This window comes from Capsicum annuum, chromosome 8, assembly GCF_002878395.1.
Source record: "Capsicum annuum cultivar UCD-10X-F1 chromosome 8, UCD10Xv1.1, whole genome shotgun sequence".
In the NCBI taxonomy this organism is placed as follows: domain Eukaryota; kingdom Viridiplantae; phylum Streptophyta; class Magnoliopsida; order Solanales; family Solanaceae; genus Capsicum; species Capsicum annuum.
This window is the reverse complement of record NC_061118.1, coordinates 146,786,822-146,809,369: the sequence shown is the minus strand read 5'-3', so window position 1 is coordinate 146,809,369 and position 22,548 is coordinate 146,786,822. Positions and strand designations below refer to the sequence as shown.

The 22,548-nt window shown below is 36.7% G+C and overlaps 2 protein-coding genes and 1 long non-coding RNA gene across 10 annotated transcripts; all 3 read right to left on the bottom strand.

Annotated features, from left to right (window-relative positions):
• Positions 1 to 1,526: 1,526 nt before the first annotated feature.
• LOC107879751 (putative pentatricopeptide repeat-containing protein At3g18840) lies at positions 1,527 to 6,787 on the bottom strand. The gene has a single exon (XM_016726696.2). The coding sequence runs from the start codon at positions 5,693 to 5,695 to the stop codon at positions 3,650 to 3,652; it is 2,046 nt and encodes a 681-aa protein (XP_016582182.1). The 5' UTR covers positions 5,696 to 6,787; the 3' UTR covers positions 1,527 to 3,649.
• Positions 6,788 to 6,926: 139 nt separating this feature from the next.
• On the bottom strand, positions 6,927 to 12,549 carry LOC107839286 (protein ENHANCED DISEASE RESISTANCE 4). Of its 8 annotated transcripts, XR_001665064.2 has the most exons (7): positions 12,094 to 12,546; positions 10,376 to 11,839; positions 9,289 to 10,273; positions 8,424 to 8,484; positions 8,112 to 8,335; positions 7,205 to 7,335; positions 6,927 to 7,049 (listed from the first exon to the last, which is right to left on the bottom strand). XR_001665064.2 is itself a non-coding variant. In XM_016682706.2 (6 exons), exons 1-6 carry the CDS (start codon positions 12,206 to 12,208, stop codon positions 7,281 to 7,283), a joined length of 2,904 nt encoding a protein of 967 aa, XP_016538192.1. In that variant the 5' UTR covers positions 12,209 to 12,549; the 3' UTR covers positions 6,927 to 7,280. The 8 variants fall into 8 exon arrangements, 6 of the variants coding, with proteins under 6 accessions (XP_016538192.1, XP_016538193.1, XP_047250451.1 ...); XR_007043546.1 differs by having other exon boundaries at positions 9,289 to 11,839; XM_016682706.2 differs by having other exon boundaries at positions 6,927 to 7,335; positions 12,094 to 12,549.
• Positions 12,550 to 15,476: 2,927 nt separating this feature from the next.
• Positions 15,477 to 17,423, bottom strand: LOC107879750. The gene is made up of 3 exons (XR_001677107.2): positions 17,161 to 17,423; positions 16,731 to 16,842; positions 15,477 to 15,727 (listed from the first exon to the last, which is right to left on the bottom strand). It is a non-coding gene; the product is annotated as an uncharacterized LOC107879750 (long non-coding RNA).
• Positions 17,424 to 22,548: the final 5,125 nt, after the last annotated feature.

Sequence of the window (22,548 nt, the reverse complement as noted above, 5' to 3'; positions counted from 1 at the left end):
GCACCGAGTGAACCCAAGGATGGGAACCCACCTGCTAGTAGAGGGTGTGATTCTTAGAAGCAATCCTTGCGTTCCAGAACTACGTAGCCAGCGTAGGTTGAGACATCAAACCTGATAGTTGAGGGTTGATGAGGTGGCTTAACCTGTCAGTTGAGGGTCCCGCCATTCTCATTAGAGTACCTGCCAGATGAGGGTCACTCACAACTTGTCTTTACCAGTGGCGCGGTATTGACACCCTACCAATTAGGGTTATAGATTAGACCCCATTTCAGCTATATTATCTTATTTAAGGCTTGTCGGTTAGATGACTACCTCCCACTGTCTCAGTCTCAGTCTTCAAAATAGAACTCAGATAGTTCTACAAATTCCAGAACTGTCAGATACAATCACTCAGTTCAGTACGGAACTCAGCTAGTTCCATCAAGATCAGGACTGTCAGACACAGTCACTCAGTTAACAGTATATCAGTTATCAGAAATCTATGTTATCAGTATTCAGATCCATTATTCAGTGTTATCAGGATCTCAATTACAGTTCATGTATTCATGCATGTACTCTCATTTAGTTATACTCATGTCATTCAGATAGTTTTGTTCATGCATATGAACCCATGCATTCAGCCTACCCCACTTTGAATACCAGTACATTCTCACGTACTGACGCATACTTTTCTCTTGTGCTGTGGTGTTTTATACCATAGGTTCGGACGCTCAGGTTCCCAATTGCACTTAGCAGTTCAGAGTTCAGCAGTCAGAGTCAGTGGTGAGTCCTCATAGTTCTAGGAAATGATTATTTCGTTATTTCATTAGATTCAGTATTTCAGTAGATGGAGTTAGTTGGGGGATTGTCCCATCAACTCCTCATTCAAACAGTTCAGTTTAGAGGCTTTTCAGACTAGAGTATTTGAGACAGTTATAGTTTTGCATATACTATCAGATGTTATGTTTTTCTCAGTATTTGAGATATTTGAACCTTTTTGGCATTTCAGCCTACTATCCTGCATTTCTTTTACAGTATATTATTCAGTGCTCAGTACAGATATCAGTCATGGGTTAGCTTATGGTCCTTCGAGATTATGAGCACCATGTAGCGTCCGGGGTACCAGACTCGGGGCATTACAGTTACATAGTCCAACATTTATTAGTTCAGTTCCAACCAATATTGACTTGGGTTACAAACCAAATGTACTAAGGTGGAAAGGTGGAGCTGCAGTAACTCAAAGTCAACTACAAGAATAGAGTTACAAAAGATCAAAAGCAAAATCTTCTACAACCAATCAAGCCACATCAAACACTCAAGTCAGCAAGAATCAGTCCACACCAAGCACTCAAGCAATACAGTAGTAGAATTCTCTTTGTGTATTGCTAGTTTTTTATTTCAACTGATCCCAAGTGTTGTTAAGACAAGTATTTTATGACTTCTGGTGCATTTTTCATTAATGGTGTTGTTAAGACAAGCTTTTTGATGTCAACTCTTGTTAAGACATTATATATTGAAGATTTCAGTGTTGACAAAATAGTGTTTGTCATTAAATTTAAATTTCATTATCATTGCACATTGCAACTATAAATATCAAGCCATCTTAAGTACAACAGATAGAAATACAACAATGATGATAAGAGTGACATCAATGTCAGTGCTTGATCTCTCATGTCTTTCATGTCTTCTATTTCTTCCCAGCCTTTCTTGTCTTCGCTGCTTTCTATGTCTGCCTTTACTTCCTTGCTCTGAAATTGTTGATGGATTGTTTATGTAGTATTATTCATTTGCATCAGCCCATCGAAAGAATCCACAACAATTGCTGGCTTTATATTTTTGACAATCCCAAAACATTCTTTCAGAATTAGTTGATGTTCTTGTCATCTTAAGTTCAGTATAAAACCACAATAACAAACCCGAATTGTTATGGTGTTATGAAAAATTAGAGAAAAAATGGACTAAGAATCAAGGTACAACCGAAAAACACAGAAGGATAAAAAATAAAAAATTAAGGTACAAGAAATTAGGGAGAGAAGATAGAGAAAATGGGAGAAAAAGGCTCAAATTGCTCCAACAATGGTATTGGAAGCAAATTAGGAAGAAGGCTTATAAATGCACTTTTTGGACCGTTGGGGCCCTGTTTTGGGTGGGACACGCCTTTGGCATTTTAATCACACGCTCCTATGTGGTCTCAGACACATAAGATGTCATGCCAAAAAAAGGGTTTAAAAAAATTATTTTAAATGGGTTTAAGGGTTCAAATAACAAAAGTATAAGTAGAAGTATCCACTTTACAAATCAGGATAAATAAAAGGGTCCACGAGACTAGACATTTTGATTCAATTGACATGCAACTTCCAAATTGATCAATGAAGAACAATGGAGCAAATTTTTTAGTTTGGACAGATTATCCGACTAAATGATCAATGATATGTTGTCCATAGCTTCATTCAACCAACGAACCCATTCACAATGATCAAATGGGCAAACCATCATAAACTCATAACCTAATACCCTCTTTTCTTAGAGACTGTGTTTGGTTTTTGAAAATTTAAAGGAAAAAGAGAAACATTAACCCATCATTGAGTTAAGCCAAAGTATCTACTGCCCCAATAGACAAATACGATTTTACCTGTTCATCAAAATCACAAACTTCAAAAATCACTGTCATCGTCAAGAAAAGGGATAGCTTAAAAAATAATTGAATTTAATAATAAGCAGCAAAAATACTAATCTATTGTTAACCTAGTAACTCCAAAACCCTGATCAAAACTTGCAAAGCCTTAGATTTTAATTGTTTAGGAGTTTGAATTAAAGAATTTGGTTCCGCAAAAGCTCACTCTAACAATTTTCGTCAATGCTTGATGTCTTAGCCATTGAATAAAAGACATCACATTCAAATTTCTTTAGTAATGTTCATGACATGACTGGGCTAACCTTTGTTTCTAAGCAGTACTTGTAACAATAGCAAAGCAAGATTACTTCTCTTAAAATTCGAGGGAAGTATAGAACTGTTAATTGCATATATCTATGACTATTCTCCCTACATATTAGTAAAAATATGTAAGCAATATTGCCATAGAGTAAGCAATGTATATACATATAATACAAGAAAACCATAAAAACAAAGTAGGACATATATACCGAAGTAGATAGCAGAGAAAAGTTGTTAAAATCCAGAAAATCCAGAGAGACTTAAAGAATTGCCAAGCAAGAAGATGGTGGAAGTTGGAAATGAAGAAGCTGTAAAAGATAATAGAACCACATTGAAAACAAAAGAGAGAAAGTGGCAAATGTGGCTATTCAATTGTAGATTAGAAGAGATATAAAGAGACGTGTCTAATAAGCAAGTGATGCTAAATGTCTATAATGCATTCAAGTAAAATTGAAATGACACTAAGCAGACATGTTAAACAGCATCTATAGCCATGTTTCTAATATAGTAGAATTTCTTCATCATTTTAAATGTGAAACTACTGTACAACACTATCTTTTTAAATTTCTGAAAATCTATCTAAATTCCTGTTTGCTCAACATTGTTCAAACGACCCTAGAATAAGCACAATGCCCAGGGGAATAGAATGGACATGATCAATACAGCTCCATCCTACGGCCGAAGGCATGTAAATGGAAAAAGAAGTAACTCAACGATCTGTATCAACATTACTAATCAATAGAATATGCAGAACTCTTCTTCTAAGAATATAGTGGCTGATAATTTAGATAATTCTTTGATCAAACATCCTAAAGTAATATATATGGCATCATTTTCCATGTGAGATCTGTCACCCGAGATAAAGGTATGAACTGTGTCTCCTATGTATACCCAACTGCAACCAGCAGTTTTCTTGGCCTCTCTTCCTCTCATCATTTTCATTACCCTTCCCATCTCATTCCATTTCCCCTCCGAAGCATAGATTCCAGCCAACTGAGCGTATCTAGACCCATTCCCTCCCTCAATTTGCAATAGCTTATCCTCAGCAGCTTTTGCAAGTTCAGCATTTCTGTTCATTTTGCAAGCATTTAAAAATGCCCCCAGAATTACAGCATCTGGTTCCATAGGCAACGTTTCCATTAAGCTTACTGCCTTGTCAAGTTGATTTGCCCTCCCATACAAGTCTATCATACTTGCATAGTGGTCGAATCCAGGTGATATTTTATAATCTTGGGTCATGGAAAAGAAATACTCTTCTCCTAATTTTACTAACCCACGGTGCCGACAAACTGATAGAAGGGCAAGGAAAGTGACTTCATCAGGTTGGAAACCTTGCTCTGTCATCTGACTGAAAAGCTGAATAGCTTCATTTTCGTACCCATGGAGAGCATAACCAGCTATCATACTGTTGTAAAGAATTGTATCTCTATCAACAGCCAATTGAAAAATCCTCCGTGCATATGTTACATTTCCGCCTTTTGAATACGTATCAACCAACGAATTTGACAACTTAGCATCCATTGCGGTGCCGGTTCTTAGTATACAGGCATGTATTTGCTTCCCATAATTAAAAGTTGCATGTATGGCACATGCGCCAAGCAGGTTTATAAAAATCAGTTCATCAGGAACAGTGGTTTTCTGTGTCATTAACTCTCTGAAAAGCTGAAAAGCTTCTTCACATTGATGTGCTTTCACGTATCCAGATATCATAGCGGTCCATACAACATGATTCTTATCAGGCAATGAGTCAAAAAGCCTTCTTGCTTCTAACATGTTACCCGTTTCTGAATATCCTACTATTAATGGTGTGACAGCAAAAGGGTTCTCTTTCTGAGTAGTTTTACAAATTGAATGCGCATAATTCAAGAGACCACACTTGCAATAAAGATTAACGAAACTACTGCTAATAAATGGATTCAAACTCATTCCTTTCTTCAAAATCCAACCATGAATCTCCTTCCCAAGTTTCAAATTCTTCACGCCAGAACAAGCACTTATAACGCTAGAAAAACTGTGCTCATTCCATACAAATCCCTCCTCCATCATGATCCTGAACAACCGGATAGCCTCCTCTTCATAACCATTTTGGGCAAAACCCGAAATCATTGTGTTCCAAGAAACTTCATCATTCAACTGTCGCCTACTTAAAAACACATTCCGGGCCATTTCCAACTCACCTTCTCTAAAACAAGCTGCCACCATAGTATTCTTGGAAACCGTATCAACCAACCCGTCATCAGATCCATCAAAGACCCTCCAAGCATCTTTAAAACACCCGCATTTCGAATACATAGCAATCAAAGAACTCAACGAATACCTATTCAAACTATTCCCAGTCTTCAACATATAAGAATGCAATTGCCTACCATATGACAAAAGACTCAACTTTGTCACTAAACCAAGCATGGTAGTCAATGCATACTCAGATACTTCATCAACAAATTGCATTTCGGAGAATAATCGAACTGCTTCATCCTGAAATCCTTCAGAATTGACATAACCAGACAACATTGTATTGTAGGTGACCCAATCCTTAAAGGGAGCAGCATCAAAAAGTGCTCTCGCTTGAACAAAGTTGTTGTCTTTAACGTAAGTGTTAATAATAGCATTCCAAGTGAAAACATTTCTTTCAGGCATTTCGTCAAACAAATTTTGGACATACTGTAAAAGAGAGTGCTTTGAGTATACATAAATAAGGTGGTTGGTATCAATGATTCTTGGGGTTAAACCGGATTTGATGTTACGGGTTTGAAACTTGGCCCAATCTAATAGTGATTTCATTGTTTGGGGTGTGTGGGTGGGTGGGTGCGTGGGGTGGGGTTGGGGATGTTGTGGTCTTGGATGGAAATAATAATCTCGGGATAATTTAGAATGCGAATTAAACTATCCGAAATGGCTTGATCATAATGTCGTGTTAGTGTTTGACAACTAATAATCTCGGGATAATTTAGTACGCGAATCAAACTATTCGAAAGGGGTTACTCATAAGATTGTGTTAATGTTTGTCAACTACTACGATAGAGTGGAGAGAAAAATATGCACATCAAATCATATGGCAGTTGAATTTTGTATAGGCTTGGTATATAAACTTTAGCAAAGGACTCATCACTCATTATTACTGTACCATATGGAAATAAAATTTTATAATATCGAGTGATCCTTAACTAAGACAGTAAATATATTCATTCATGTTTTGAATGTGAAATATTATATATATTCATTCAATAGACACATTTTGAAGTGTCTAATGAAAAATCGCATCAGTTGAAAAATAAATTTTGTACAAATATTGCTCGAGAGAATTTGATTATCCTGGACTGGGACTTTGTAACTACAAGTTAGCACCCTTGATGGTAGGGGTGTTCACGAGTTGAGTAAACAATCAACCCAAAACAATTAAATAAATCAAACTTTATTTGACTTGTTTTGTTTTGTTTTACATTTTTTGTGTATAGTTGATAACTAAATCAAATCGAATTTAAACCGATAGATATATATTTTGGTTTGATTTGATTTTAATAATTTAAAAAATCAATTATGTTGGTTTGATTTTGATTTTTACCAATTACCGACCCGTGAACTCCCCAACTTACTGCGGCAAACCATTCGGACAGGACTGGTTTCCACACCCTGCCATGTCCAAACATTTAAAAGAAAAAGAATTGAATACATTTCTGCTACTGAAAATCTCTCAAGGAAATAATATTTAAACATACAATGGAGATTAATGACTAAATCCCCATGTAAGTATTAGTACCAGAAACATCTTGCTTTAATTGAACTAAAAATTACACAAATACACAACTTATGTTTACGATATTACAAAAAATCTCAACTCCCTAAACATATTACAAAAATCCCAACATATACACAGAATGCTATGTATATGTCGGCTATATTATGTATATTAATAGGGAGAGAGTAAGTAATTAAAAAGGTGAGAGAGAGTGTAATTAGTTCTAAAAGAGTTGGTATTTATGTTATTTATACTTAATTGAGATAGAGTTAAAAATTAGAGAAACATTCTGCATTAATATTAAGCTAGAAAGCTAACAGTGCAAAGGATTTAATACAACATTCCCACCATCATAGCCATGATTCAGTAGCCAGGCAAACTTTCTTCAATACTACAAAACTGCACACAGCAAACCATCTTTTCATGAATTTACATTGACACAAAAAATATATATATAGAATATGTAAGAAACAAAATTCTCACTGGCACGCGACAAAATAAAAATAATCTAAGTTTCAATTTACATGTCTCGTTCACAAAAATCTAACATTCACCTGTCAGGCACTACAGCCAGATTTTCCGTTAACTGTAAGCAATCTCCTAGTAAGGCGAAACTCTCTTTTATGACAGTTATGCTGCTACTTTTGGAGGTCTCATGCCGAACCCATGCTTTGCTTTCTCAACGCTGAAAAAGAAGTGTTTAGTTAGCACAGCCTGAAATCAAATTATTATTCAAAATCTTCTATAATTATGAGAAAGGGCTAACATTGTAAAACTGTGTCGCGTACTTGTTAAAAATGTCCATAGGAAAAGTAAAACTAGACATAACCAAAGGATTTAGAGAGGACAGTGAAGTGGCACTAGAAAAAGAAGCATCCAAACTTCGTGCTAGCTAATATGTCGATGATATCATATTGAAACTAAGCAATAGCAGAAGCCTGTCTTTTTGACTGATGAATGTCAGGACAAGTTAGTCGATTGAGAAGAGGACCTAAGTGCGCGCAATAATGGTGAAGGATAGACTCCTAAGTTTTCTTCTTCGTAAAGCATCATTCATGAAGTATGAAAGGTAGAAGCAAGAATACGTAGCAAAGACCAAGATAATAGCTGTATCATAAGCCAGCAGTGTATCAGGGTGTCATAAATCTAGAATAACGAGCACTTCAGTTCATTTATCTTAATAAGTTTTTGAACAAGAATTCATTTATCTCAATCATCCACCCCGACTCCAGGGTGTATGGAAGGAGGTGACTCAGCATATTTGTGTAGCCAATGAGTTCTTTATGTATAATATTTTACAGGTGCATGTTAGGGTAAGATAGCTAACAGAAAGTACGTCAGGGGTCATTCGACCAACTAAATTGGCAACATGAGCCTTCATGGAGAAATATGAACATTTAATTGATCAAGAGAAAGCATTATTGAAAACCCAAAGCCATCACATATAGAATTGATACTCACGTCGGAGCAAGTTTGCCCAGGCTCTGTAACTCTTCACCAGTATCCTCATCGAGGATTCTGCCAGAAATCTCAAGAATATAAGACCCCTCTCTCTCAGCTGGGAGACCTCTATTTGCAAGCAACTTCAGATCCTTTGGATGAAGCTCTCTCCCATTGACAAATACTCCAGTACTTCCACCAGCACAGTTATCAGGCATGGGATAGTTAAATTCTTCAACAAATGGCTGCAAGAAGAATAGTTATAGCATGGAAAGAATAACAAAAGCGGGAGAATACTGAGTAATAGTTTCTACTAGAAACAGTAAATCTTACAGGGATAATGCCCAGACAAGGACCGCCAATCACTCCCCAAAATCCAGCTCGAAAATCATACCTAGCATAAGAAATTAAGTCAAGAAGCAATATACTCGATCATAAATGTGATTTTAGCACAAACCAAAATGTGGTACAGGACTAGGTAAAGGGAATCTTTGCAGCTGAATAAATGTAAACTAATTAACAGAACTGAACCATCAAAAATCGGAACCATCTAACAAAATTTCGTAGAACTAAAACTACCAATCATGTGCACTGTCAAGTGATCCAAACTACATTAGAGTTCTTTCCCAGATGCCTAGAATTTTTTTCTCAGTATCTCAGAAACAGTGGTATATGCATGTTGGGAGATTGCTTGCAAGAGGTTCCATGCTGAAGATTTTACAAATGCAATTTCTCATTGTAACCTTGCAACGTCTCTGCACAATCATACTTACTGAGGAATTTTATGTTGCAATTTGGTTAATGAAATTGTAAAATTTGTATAGACTAAAGAGGAAAAGCATAGTCTCTACGCATATTTCACCAAGCAAACTAGAATTATATAGAGCTTTGTTTTACGCTCGGTCCAAAAACTCTAAAAAAAAAAAAGAAATAAAGATAAATAAAATAGTCACTCATTGTAAAGAATGATTCTTTGGTCTAACTCAATCCCAAAAGACAGCTCAAGAGGTAGCAATTGCCCAAGCCATATTAAAGAGACCACTTATCCCTTAAAGAGACAGTGTGGGACTCTTAACACTTATGCTATTTCTGGCCTCCTACATGTACATCAGCAACAAGGTAAATGTAAAAGAGCAAAAGACATTGTGTTTAAACTCAACGAATGAACAGGTTGAACGAATGAAGGCCGGTCACTTACCAGTAATGTCCAGGTCGTATTGGTCCAGCACGCTTTTCTGCCTTTCTGATCAACCGATCTGGTATAAGATGTCCATTAACTGTAATATTGGCCTTTTCCACCTCAGTAGAATCAGATCGGCTGAATTCTTTAAAACTTTTCTTTATAATACCAGAGAAAAATGATTCTTTAGTGGCTTTCAGTTGGTCTCCTTCTTTACTAGATTCACCAGACCCTGACGATGAGCCAGTGTTACAATACTCATTGGATGGTATGTCCATCTCGGTTGCTACATCTAAATCTTTGGTAGAGTTTTGCTGTGAAGTAGACATTTTCTGCATTAGCTTCTCTGCATCTGAGCGCGCACTTCTGTTTCCATGATCCAGGCGGTTGGCAACATGAAATTTGTTAGAATGGTCAAAGTACTCTTGCAATGGTGAACCAGCTGGTGGTGGAGCTTCTTTACCCTTCATTGGCAGCTCAGAGTCTGACTTTTCCATTGTTGCAGCAAATTTATTGAGGTTGTCCTCATCCCTTGAACTACGGGAAGATGTAGAACAAAGGCTCCTCATCTCGGCAGATTTAATGGAACTTCCACGACCTGTTGACAGCGACCTGAGTTCTTGATCCATTGCATGGAAATCATATTTAGAAGTATCATAATCTTCAGAGGAAAAGGTTATGCTAGGACGGTTTGTATGTCCATTGGAATATTGATTCCATTCATTCAACGTGACTCTATGTTGATGACCCATCTTGTCATTGCCTTTATCCACTCGCTCATCAATAGAAACAGCCATTTTATTGCCTGAAACTGCAATAACCATGACTGTAGAACATGCCCCACATTTCATTTTTGGTTTTTTTCCTCCATGAAAAACTTCCTTGGGAAATTGCAGCAGTTGAAAACAATAGAAGCACGTTAAAAATGGGGCTCCACCAGCAACAGGTAGACATTGTTGTCCACTAGTCTGCATCCTGGGAGGATGTCTACGAGCATAACCACCTACAGCAGAGTTCAGGTCACCAGAATGAGCCATTAATGATTGAGGATTCCGCAGCTTTAATGGAAGAGGATTGGCATTTTGAGGAATATATTCTTGCTTACCAGATGCAGCACTATTTTGATGACGGTAGAGCATTGGGTTCTGCAAATTGTCAGAGAACCTTTTCTCACCGAAAGCAGTGAGTGGACCTCGTCTATGGACTTGATTTACGTTGTAGCAGTGAAAACAATTGCAAGATGGATGATGAGGATTAGTCTGACGCTGGTAAGGTGGATGAGGATCTGTAGGTGGGATCTCATTGTCCATTGACCGCCCAGAAAAATGGGCATGAGATGGCTGCAATTGAAACAGAGCCGGGGCTTGGTATGGATCTCCATCAAGCAACTGAGACCTTCGAGGACCTCCATATCCCTGGATATAGTCTCTAGGAGGATAAAATCCACCGCCGGCCATGTCACGAGCATCCATAAAAGGCGAGGGTGCATTGTAGCGGTTCGGGTAGGAAGGTCTTTCACCAGAAACAGGATTTTGTGCCAAAGGTCTATTCATGATCCTTGCAGAGCTTTCTGGAAAGTGATCAACGGGAGTTCCGTAACCTTCATGATGAGCCATCCTCCTTTCAAGTGGGACTCTTTCGTTAGGCTTCTCAGACACATCACCAAAGCGACTGAGCTGCTCTTTTATCTCATTAAACTTCCTCAAAAGCTCTGCTCGCTCATCAACTGGACAATCAACCTGGCTGAACCCATCCACATCCTTCCTATACCGCCTTTTGTCATTATCATAATTTGAACCTGACCAGTAGCCAGAAGGACCCTCACCTGAGTTAATGGAGGACGCATACCTCATACCTTCAGGATCAACCCTTCTAACCCTGGGCAACGTCTCTGCCTCACTTCTCCAATCTGGAACTCTACCCGTTCTTTGGGTTTCAATTTCTTTTCTGTTCTGGGAGTCAAAAAGTTCAAATTCTTTAGCCATATTTTCTTGAATTTGTTCATCCTGATTGAACCCATCCACATCCTTCCTGAACAACCTCTTATCACTATCATAAACTGAGCCTGAAGCGTAGACCAAGGGACCCTCTTCTGAGTTAATGGAGGGTGAATACCTCATACCTTCACGATTAGTTCTTCTAGACCTAGGCAACACCTCTGCCTCACTTCTCTGACTCCTACTCCAATATGGACTAACTCGACCTGTTCCTCGAGTTTCAATTTCTTTTCCATTCTCGGAGTCGAAAGGTTCAAACTCATCGGCCATATTTTCTTGTCTTTGTTCATCAATGTTAGCCTTATACATCACCCTATCATCATCCTCATTAGCCCAATTACCATCAACATTCCTCAAATTAGTCCTGTAAGTTTCATGTGCATCGCGCAAAGCCCTCCTCCTCTCCCTCGTGCTGGAAGAACTAGCATTTGACTTGACATCATACCCGGAACCATCATCCATATTCATAAGTTTCTTCTCTGAAACATCAAAATTCTCAGGGTTCTCCACAGTTTCTTCTTCACACTTCTCCACAAATTTATTCAACTCCCCATTTTTACTCTTAGCTGAAACTTTAACCGGAAAGGGGGGGAAAAGAGAGAGAGAATAATCTCAGAAGACTTCAACTATATACAGCCAGATCAAGAAAAACCACTAATGCAAACAAGACAATCTTCAAAAGTGGCAACAGTCAAAGAAAACAAAAGCACACACCTTGAAGAGCAAGTCAATTTCAAGAACTGATTTTTACCTTTCTCCTAAAAAACTAAAGCAAAAACAACACCCAAAAATTAAAAATAAAGAAAGATCAAGAAGTAAAATATACCTCGTAAAACAGCACCACATCCACCACACTGGTAAACAGAATAATCAGTAAGCTCAGGTAGCAAATTCTCACACTTTGGACAACGAACCAAACGAACCTTTGCTTGTTCAGACATTTAAGGATGTCTTTCCAACAATCTTGAAAACCCCCCCCAAACAAGGAAAATCATAAACAAAAACCTTCTACCCTCTCACACAGTTCTTTTAGCTCTCATCAATGTCTTTGTACAAGAATGCATCTGAAAAGAAAAAGGTCTATTTTGCAGAAAATTCAACTATGGAATCTAGAGTAGTAGAAAAAAATATGGATTTGGTAGAGTTGAAACTGAAAAGAAAGTAGAAAAATCTTATGTAGGTAGGTAACCAGATACTCTTTTACTTTCTTTGTTTCACATTTGGGAGGAACAAAGTATACGAACTGGAAAATGTTTGATACTATTTTCTTTTCGCAAGTGAGGTGTCAATATAAAGTTAGAACTACCAAACAAATATTGCACCAAGTCAACAAACTTATGTTTTATGAAATAGACCCAAAGTTTTTTTTTTTTTTTCTTTTCTTTGTAATGTTAAGTGAGATATTTTTGGGCACAATATAAAAATATGAACTTTAACTTGATCTCACATTATATTTATATCTATGATCTATATTTTTTTTTGTGTATAAGTAAATATTTAAATTTATATAAAGTTGAACAAGTAAATGCATATATCTTATGTAGCGTTCTACGTGGTCAATTCTTATTCTACGTGACGTTATGCAATAACAGAGCCACCTTTGCTCTAAGGGTTCAGATGAACCCCTACGACGGAAAGTAATACTGTTTTTATACTATTTTATATGATTAAAAATATTTTTTCTGCATATATAGTAATGTTGAACCTCCTTCAACTAGTTTATATATATACTTCTGAATCTCCTTAATGAAAATTCTGACTCCGCCATTGACATCATGTGTACTATGTCATATAGGACGGATGTGTCTATTTGTTCATCTTTATACAAGTTTAATTGTCTACTTATGCACATCCAAAATTGATGGTCATAAATATAATTTGAGATCAAATTAAAAATATATTTATGTATTATGCCATTTTTTAAATTTCTTTTTAAAAAAAGGGACTATAATATAGTTGGTAAAATGAAAGGTGAGAGTGAGTCTTCAGTTCCACCAGTATAGCTGCGAAATTCAGTAGTTACTAGTACTACTATACTTGGTTGTTGAAGTTTTTGATAATGAATGCATAACCATTATAAATAAACTAGTATTTCTAAAAAAATTTATTCATTGTTTGGTACGTGTATTGAGATTCTTTCTAATATAAATTTGTATCTTGTGAAGGCTTCAAAAAATGGGGAAATGTTCAGTATTATAAATTTATACATTTTAAAAATTTAAACTGTAATTAAAATTGATGAGATTTTGTGAGGGAAAACAAGTATGCCACTATTTAATATTCACAAGAAATGGAGTTGGAGGAGTTTCCAGCTGTGTGATATTTGTGGCAGACGTGCACACCCTAACACAAAAGCAATCTATTCTTAAATTCATTTAATATTTTCTTCCACAGTACAAGGTCTTGTTTTGAAAAAAAAAAAAAATCCTAAAACATAAAGGTGGAGAAAAACATGTATTTTTTTCAAATGATTTTAAACTTTATCCACTGAAAATACTAGTACTATTTACCAGCTCAACGCAATTTGACCGTTTTTAATAGGTCATTTCCTTTTTTTCATGTTCAACATAGATTTATTTCTTTTTACAAATATATTTAATGTTGTTACGAAAAAAACTATACTTTTTCCAAATATTCAAATAAAGATAGATAAATATTACGTTGATAGCTCCGATTTGCAAATATATTTATATCTTTTTTTCAAGATAGATAAATATATTTAAACACTTTTGATTTTTTGGAGTAATAATTTCAACTTTTATTGAGGAGGTAATAAGAATTAGTAAACGTGAAAAACTTAAGGTCCTTGTCCTAGTATGTCTGTCTTTATATGACTTGGTAACATATTTCACGTGTTAGTGGGGTACGAGTTAAAGAAGAAAGGTCAGACATATAAATATAAAGGGAAGTAGGAAAAAATAGAAAAATAAAAGCAACGTTTTGGACTTTTGTAGAGAGAAGTGAAAGAGTACCCTCAGTGGAACTATTGTTAATTTTGTTGTTTACATAACTTTGTTTGGAAATTGGGAGAAAATGATATCCTACTAAAATAAATAAAAGTTAAATAGAAGTCATGAGGGAACTGACACTTACTTTTTCAAAATCTGTTGGGTCACTCAGCTTTCCTCTTTTTTAAAAAAAATTAAAAATAAGTCAAATTCTATTGGCTCATCATTATAAAGTTTGAGCTACCACTTCTGGCCCTACTACAACTCAACAACTTTATAAATATTCTGATGATAATACCAAATTGTATTTTTTTAATAATAAATACACAATCTACTACTGTTTGTCAACTGTCAAAAACATACTTATGGTGCTAGTAGAATTTTCCCGATTGTATACCTATTTTTTTTTACATAACAGACGACTATATACTCCCTTAGTTTTTATTTATTTATTTTAATATTTTTTAATTTATTTTTAATAATATATTTTTCTCTTTTATGGCAACTTTTCAGGAGTATAATTTTTCACTTAATATATTGAAAAAAAGTATAAATACTCCCTAAATTTGTCATCACAACTTATTTTAGCACTTAAACTTAAGTGATAATTATTTAAAAGTATTATTTTTCTCCCTTCGTGGCTTAGGTCAAGTCAAGTCTGGGTGTTGTATAAGCACTCGCGATTTGATTCGTCCACGTCATTAATGAATCAGATTTAACCTGACTGCATCAAATTATTTTTAAAAAATCAGTTTTTTTGTATTTTTAAAAATTCTTCTTTCTTTTTTTACCCACCAACCACTACAGAGCCACCACCATCGCAAAACACCGCACAACCAACTATTTCTCATCTACTTCGTTACTGCTGTCGGGGAATTCACAAAGTTCAGCAACGCTACTAACACCATTAATGTCCGGTACCACAACTCCACAATGTCCATCACCACCATCAACTCTACTCCACAATATCTATTACCAACAATAATATCACCTCCATCACCGTCAATTACATCATTTTCACCACCTTCACTGATATCAACTCAAAATTTTTTTGGGATGGTTGTAAATTTCACAACATCCATCACCAACACCAACAATTTCACAATACCCATCACCAATGGCAACAATGTCAGCTAAAAATTTGTCACGTCCTAAATTAAGGACGAACAAGAACCGTATACACACATTCTACAAGCACTCTATGACGTATGCGAGGTTATGGAATAATAACGAGCAAGGTATTCAATAAGGGTCGCATATATACACGAGGGAGTTATATTAACAAAACTATACAATACCACACGATGTCCATGAAGCCTCTAGTCAGTTTAACACACTATACTACAAGAGACTAGTTGGCATCCGGCCCGTCATGCCCAACCAGAGACCTGTACATATAATAAAAAATACTAGGCATAGACTGGCTCCAGAGAGAGTTGGAGCTCACCAAAATATTAGCTGAAAACGGCAATAGAGCCTAACGTGGACGTCTGTGATCAGGAGGATCGGAGTCTGCATTAATAAAACATAGTGGGTCCGAAACGTCAGTACATAAATAACATGTACCGGTATGAAAGCAGACAGAATAACAGCTGGACAAATACAGAAGCTCATATGAGTCAAATGGTAATGTGAAAAACGTATGAGCCAACAAATAACACATATACGATATGAACTAATAACTTATGCACCAACCTTATTAGCATCTTATAGAATATTTAACACAAGCGTTCATTACAATATAGGACTTATACTTTGCCTAGGTGATGCACTTACCCTATAAGTCATACAGATGATCACAAGATGACCTTTCAAAGGCAATCTGAAGCAAGTATAAAACATATGTTGCTTACCTACTCATTGCTATGATCTCACATGTGTAACTGTAATCTCAGTCTGTATCCAGGTATGCCCCGCCTAGGGGCTCACTATGAGGGTCTGCCCGCAGGCCATATATGCCATATGTTGGCTCGAGTCAGGGAAACCAATACATGACGTTCCAACTGACTTAAAAAATAAATAATGCCACAAAGGTGGGTACGCCCAATGATTGGGCTCGCTATAGTGGTCTGGCCTCGATCCTGTGCACAGAATCATGTCGAGCGATATGCCAAGCCAACCCTACGTACCCTCCCATCATTACTGTATATCAAATAATGCCTTGAAGGCCTATGGCATATGAGTTACGATATTGATCGTCTAGATAGCATATACAGATACAACTATGCCATTACTATTTACTTTTACTCCTAACGTGTGTTATCCACATATATATTGTGGCTTAAAGGCTTCAAGTATAGAAACTTATGATAATAAGAAAGTATCATGAAAATTTAACATAAAGAAGGAAGGATATATACTTACAAACTTGATGGTAGAACGAGGTAATGGTATGTAAGGCAATATAGAGATTCCACTTTCGTTTTTCATGAGAATTATACTAACATCAAATGGAAAAGAGCACATGACATAGAGTGGTGCCTTAGCGGCGAGGGAAGGGTTTAGCTTTACATACCTTATTACTTTATTAACTATGATAGTAATTCGAGCCTCAAGTGATTCAACCAACGAGCGTGCAACCTTTATCTTACCAACCACTAGTTCCTGCTATCTAAGCAATTCACTAGCTACAAGGATAACACATATGTCCGTAAGTAATCCATAGGAGAATTTAGTAACTTATTCCGATAATCTTCACTTATGTCGAAATTAATTGAATTTCTTATCAAGAATCGGAGTAAATTCTAATTCTTTCAACTTATACAATTCAAGGGTAAAACTACACAATCGATTGAAATTCCCAAAAGCTTCTCTTTAACCAAAATTCTCCATTTCTCCCCTTTTTCTTTCATGAACCCACTTCAAGTAGTAGGGCAAAGATACAAATTAAACATCTCCAAGATACTTATTTATAGCCAAATTCAAGAAAGGGGTAGAGATTTTACCTTCTAAAATTCAACTCCAACTTTAGGTTATTGAAGTCAACCCTCAAGGATTACTTCATAATTATCGTAAGAATCCTTTCCTCCCTTTCTTCTTTTAGTGAATTCTTGAATACCAAGAGAAGGAGAAGAAGTCGAGTATCAATACCCCAGCTGCCGCCTACTGTTTTCTCTTAAGGCTTGGTTTTGAGTTTTGATTTCTTAATTGATAATAAAAAGAAAGAAAACAAAAAGGGGATAACCTTACTTTCAGTTTCCTGGAAACAGTTTCCAGTGAACAAGGGAAATATTTGACCCTTTTGTTTACTACTAATTAGGAAAATTGCTTAAAAAGGGTGGCCCCCGCAATTGCACACTTATATTACATACAAATACTAAGTATATAAATATTCCATTCCGTTTGCTTTTCTTGCGTACCACAACTATACTTATAAGCCAAAGTTCTACTTAATTTAAATTGTTAAAAAATTTTTCCTCGAGATGCTACAAAATTCGACAACAAATGTCAAGAATGGATCTTGGGTCTAACTCAACCTCAAAAGCTAGCTCATGAGGATTACCCAAATCCATACAAGCAAATTACCAGTCCATTTTTCAATCAATGTGGGACTTTTTACCCACTCTAACACCCTCATCATGCCCAGGACCCAACAGACGCCTGGCGCGTGGACCGAGAGCCCAAAAAGAGAATGGACCTGACTTTGATACCATGACAGAGAAACGAGTAGAGAAATCAAGATTTTTTGGATAGCGACTTGTATGATTCCATAATACATAATGAAATACTTATAGCTATACAATTGTAGGTTAGAGTTCTATTCTACGAAAGAATATATATTGTTATAACTACACAATCAGCAATTAAATCTTAGTTTCGGAAAGAGAATATTCTGTTTATACAATTATACTATTGCCTAACATCCCCCTTAAATTGATATTGGTGATCACACAATAGCAATTTGGAGCTATGATAACTACGTAGTGCGTGTGTCATAGCCTTTGTAAATAAATCAACAAGTTGATCATGAGAAAAAATGTGTTGTAGAGTGATAAGAAGGTCAACAACTAGTTCCAGAATATAATGACAGTCCACTTCTATATCTTTTGTGTTTTCATATTGCACAGGGTTTGTGGCTATTTTAATCGCACTAGTGTTATCCGCCTGTAACACCGTAGGAGATAAATAGCAACACCAAGCTCAGATAATAGATGTCGTAACCAAATAATTTCTGAACTTGCTGCGGACATAGCCCGATACTCGGCCTCCGTAGATGATTTAGACATACGAGATTGTTTCTTACATTTTCAAGATATCAAGGATGTGCCTAGAAACATGCACCAACCAGTAACGAAGCAACGAGAATCGGGACAACCAACCCAATCTGCATCAGTATATCCCTTAAGATGTATAGGAGAATCTGAACGAAAGAGAACACCTTGATTCATAGAACTACAGACATACCGAATGACACGAAGTAATGCAGTGTGATGTATATGGTAAGGATTAGCCACAAACTGACTTAGAAATTGTACCGCATATGAGATGTCCGGTCTTGTCATAGTGAGATAAACTAATGATCCCACCAACTACTGATACAATGTGGGATCGCTGAATGGTTCGCCATCAGCCTCCTTATATTTCGTATTAATCTCCATTGGGGTGTATACAACCTTGTCATCAGTAAGACCAGCCGTAGCAACAAGATCACTAGCATACTTTTGTTGTGTAAGCATAATCCCAGTAGGCAAGTATAGAACCTCAAGCCCAAGAAAGTATCTCAATCGTCCCAAGTCCTTCATCTTAAATAAGGTATGCAAGAATTCTTTTAACGTAGTAATATTCTCTTGATCATTTCCGATGATAATAATATCATCAACATATATGAGAAGTACTGTGATACCTACCAGAGAAGTATGAAGAAACAAGGAATAATATAAAGAACTTTGAGAGAAGCCTGCAGTTTGAATCGTGGATCGAAATTTATCAAACCAAACTCTGGGAGCCTGTTTTAAGCCATAAAGAGATGTTCAAATACGACAAACTACATTTGGTCTTGGCAGAACACACCTAGGTGGTGGTTTCATAAACACAATTTCTTCTAGATCACCGTGAAGAAACGTATTTTTCATATCCAACTGATGTAAAGTCCAACCTTTAATTGAAGCCAAGGCCAATAATGTCCGTACCGTTGTCATCTTAGCAACAGGTGCAAAAGTCTTCTTATAATCCACCCCATACTCCTATTTGTACCCTTGAGCAACCAATCGAGCTTTATAGCAATCAATTGTACCATCTACCTTTATTTTAATGGAATACGCCCACTTACTTCCAATGAGAACTCCATCCGCTGTTTTATCAACAAAGTCCCAAGTTGAATTTTTATTCAGTGCACAAAGCTCGTCCGATATTGCCTCTTTCCAATAGGTTTGTATAGAAGCCTGGGAGTAAGATGTAGGAACCCCAACAGAATGTAGTATGGCATGCAAGGCATAAGACTTACCAAATTTCCTTGAAGAGTAGCTAAGTCGTTCGGGAGCATGGCGATTTATTCTACTAGATCGACGTGGAGAAGTAACTGGATGAGAAGATCCCTCTTCTGAAGATGAGAATGACGATGTAGAGTCAATACCAGAAAGAGATAAGGGTTGGAGAGCATCATTACCATTGTTCAAGGGTTTTTCTGGAGATTCAAGCTGAGGATCAGTACTTGAAGGAGATGAAGGCTGGAGATCAACATTATCATAGTCCATGGGCTGTTCCAAAAATTCAAGTTGAGGGTCAGTACTGCCACATCGTTATCAAACCTGTACAGAAAAGAGAGAGATTCTGAAGCATGTTTAGCATTGTGTTTGCAAACAAAGTGATCCTCAAAGAAAATAACATGTCTAGATATTCGAAGCTGACGACGAGATGCATCATAATAGAGATACCCCTTTTGTGTGTCACTGTATCCCACAAAAATATATTATCTTGCCTTTGCCGAAAGCTTATGTCGTTTATGTGCTGGAAGATGTACAAAACAAACACAACCAAAAACCCGCAACTGAGAATAATTAGGGTTACTATGAAATAATTTGAAGGACGATGTCTCATTTCCAATATCTGGGGAAGTTTGTCTATTGATCAAATATACAGAAGTATGTACTGTTTCGGGCCAAAAACTTTTTGGCATATTTGATGTACTCAACAAAGCCAATATAGTTTCTAAAACATGTTGATTCTTCCTTTCTACAACCCCATTCTGTTTTGAAGTATGAGGACAAGTGCGTTGGGCAATAATTTCTTAATTTTTGAAAAAATCAACAAAATTAGTCTTAGTGTACTCTCCTCTTGAATCAGAACGAAATACTTTTATAATTTTATGAAATTGTGCACGAACATACTCAACAACATTCATAATAAGAGTCGGAACCTCAGATTTATTTCTAATAAAAAACACCCAGGTGTATCTGGATACATGATCAATAAATAACACAAAGGACTTATATCCCATCCTTGACAAAATAGGAGAAGGACCCCAAACATCACTATGCACTAAATCAAATGGATCTTCATAAGCAGATAAACTGAATGAAAAGAGAGAGCATGTGACTTTTAGAACTGAAACAATTTGTACATGCTAAAAGGAGATTGGAATGGATGTGATGTGTTGTAGGAAGACATGATTTAAGCATGTGATGAAGCCGAGAAGAATGAGGATGGCCCATCCTATTATGCCAAAGAGTGAGTAATTTATTCGAACGAGTAACATCCACTGAAAGAAAATAATGATGCAAGTGACGGTGAACCGACTCTAATAGGAACATTCTGCCAAATCTACGCCCCGTGGGCATGATCATCCCGGTTTTCAGATTCTGAACAATACAACCATTGGGTGAGAATTTTACAACACAATTTTGATCAACTAGTTGACCAACTAAAACCAAATTAGCCTTCAAATTTGGAACATAAAGAACATTAGAAAGATTTCCAACAGAACCAATACCCAACGCGGGTAATGTGTGCCCATTTGTTGTATGAATAACATGCTTAGAAACATCACTAGACAATGATGAAAATTGGGACAAATCACCTATCATATGATTGGAAGCCCCTGAATCTAGATGCCAAGTAGATTTAATTGAATTACTTGTACCTGAAGAGGATGCCGGGAGTGCACTTGAGATAGCTTTAGGAAGAGCAGCTGCAGTAGAATCTCGGATTAGTTTTTTCAAATCGTGACCTGCAGGGAAGGCATCAGATGATGTAGTGACATTTGTCTGGTAAGCTTGGTGAGTAGTTCGTGAACAATTTGGGTGACGACGACAATCTGAAATATGATGGCTAGTAATTTTGCAATAAACACAAAAAAATTTATTCTTAGGACAATTGGCTGCGATGTGACCAAAGTCTTGGCATTCATAGCTTGGACACTTTTCTTAGTATTTCCTGTTGAAGCAACAATTGTTGATTTTCCTACAAGTAATTCAACAAAAGGTAATGGCGTAGAATCCACAGCAGCCTGAGTTCCAAGTCTTGTCTCTTCAAGTAAGATGGCTGCCAACACAATGTCAAGAGCAGGTATGACTTTCCTATTCAACAAACTGCCACGAATCGGCTCGAATTCAGGACAGAGTTTCATTAAGAATTGCACCACCCTTGTCTTCTTTCGTTCTTTCAACACTTCCTTAAGCCCTGCCTTAGAAATATTTTGCCCAAGAATTTGATCTTGTTCCAACCAGAGAAACTGCAAGCCAGCATAACAAGAGCGAACATTATTGTCCCCCTGGGTGTATTTTGTAATATTGCGTTCCAATTCAAACTCTCATGCAAGCTTGCTTTGTTGGTAAATTTTATGGAGGTGGGTACATATCTCAGAAGCCAAACTGAAAGGTCTAAGCCTCATAGCAATATCAGCATGTACCGAATTCAATATCCAAGCGATTATCTTTGCATTATTCAATTTCCAAAGATCCAACTCTTTTGCATCTGTTGGTGGACGAGCAGATCCATCTAACAACCCAAAAGGCCCTTGCCTTGAACAAAGATTCCAAAGTGGAATTCCCAAAGAGCAAAATTGGAACCATCCAGTTTTGTGGAGAGCAAATCGTGCGATGAAGATTGTGAATCCATTGATCGATTGATTACAAAAGAGGGGGGGATCAAAGAGAACAAAACGAACTCAAGAAGGTAGCAAAGTACTTGTGCAGAGAAAACAAAAAGAACGAAAAAAAAATTACATGGTGGCTCTTGATACCATGTCAAGAATGGATCTTGGGCCTAACTCAACCTCAAAAGTTAGCTCATGAGGTGAGGATTACCCAAGTCCATATAAGCAAACTACCAGTCCATTCCTCAACAAATGTGGGACTTTTTACCTACTCTAACAGCAAAAAATCATACGAGGATAA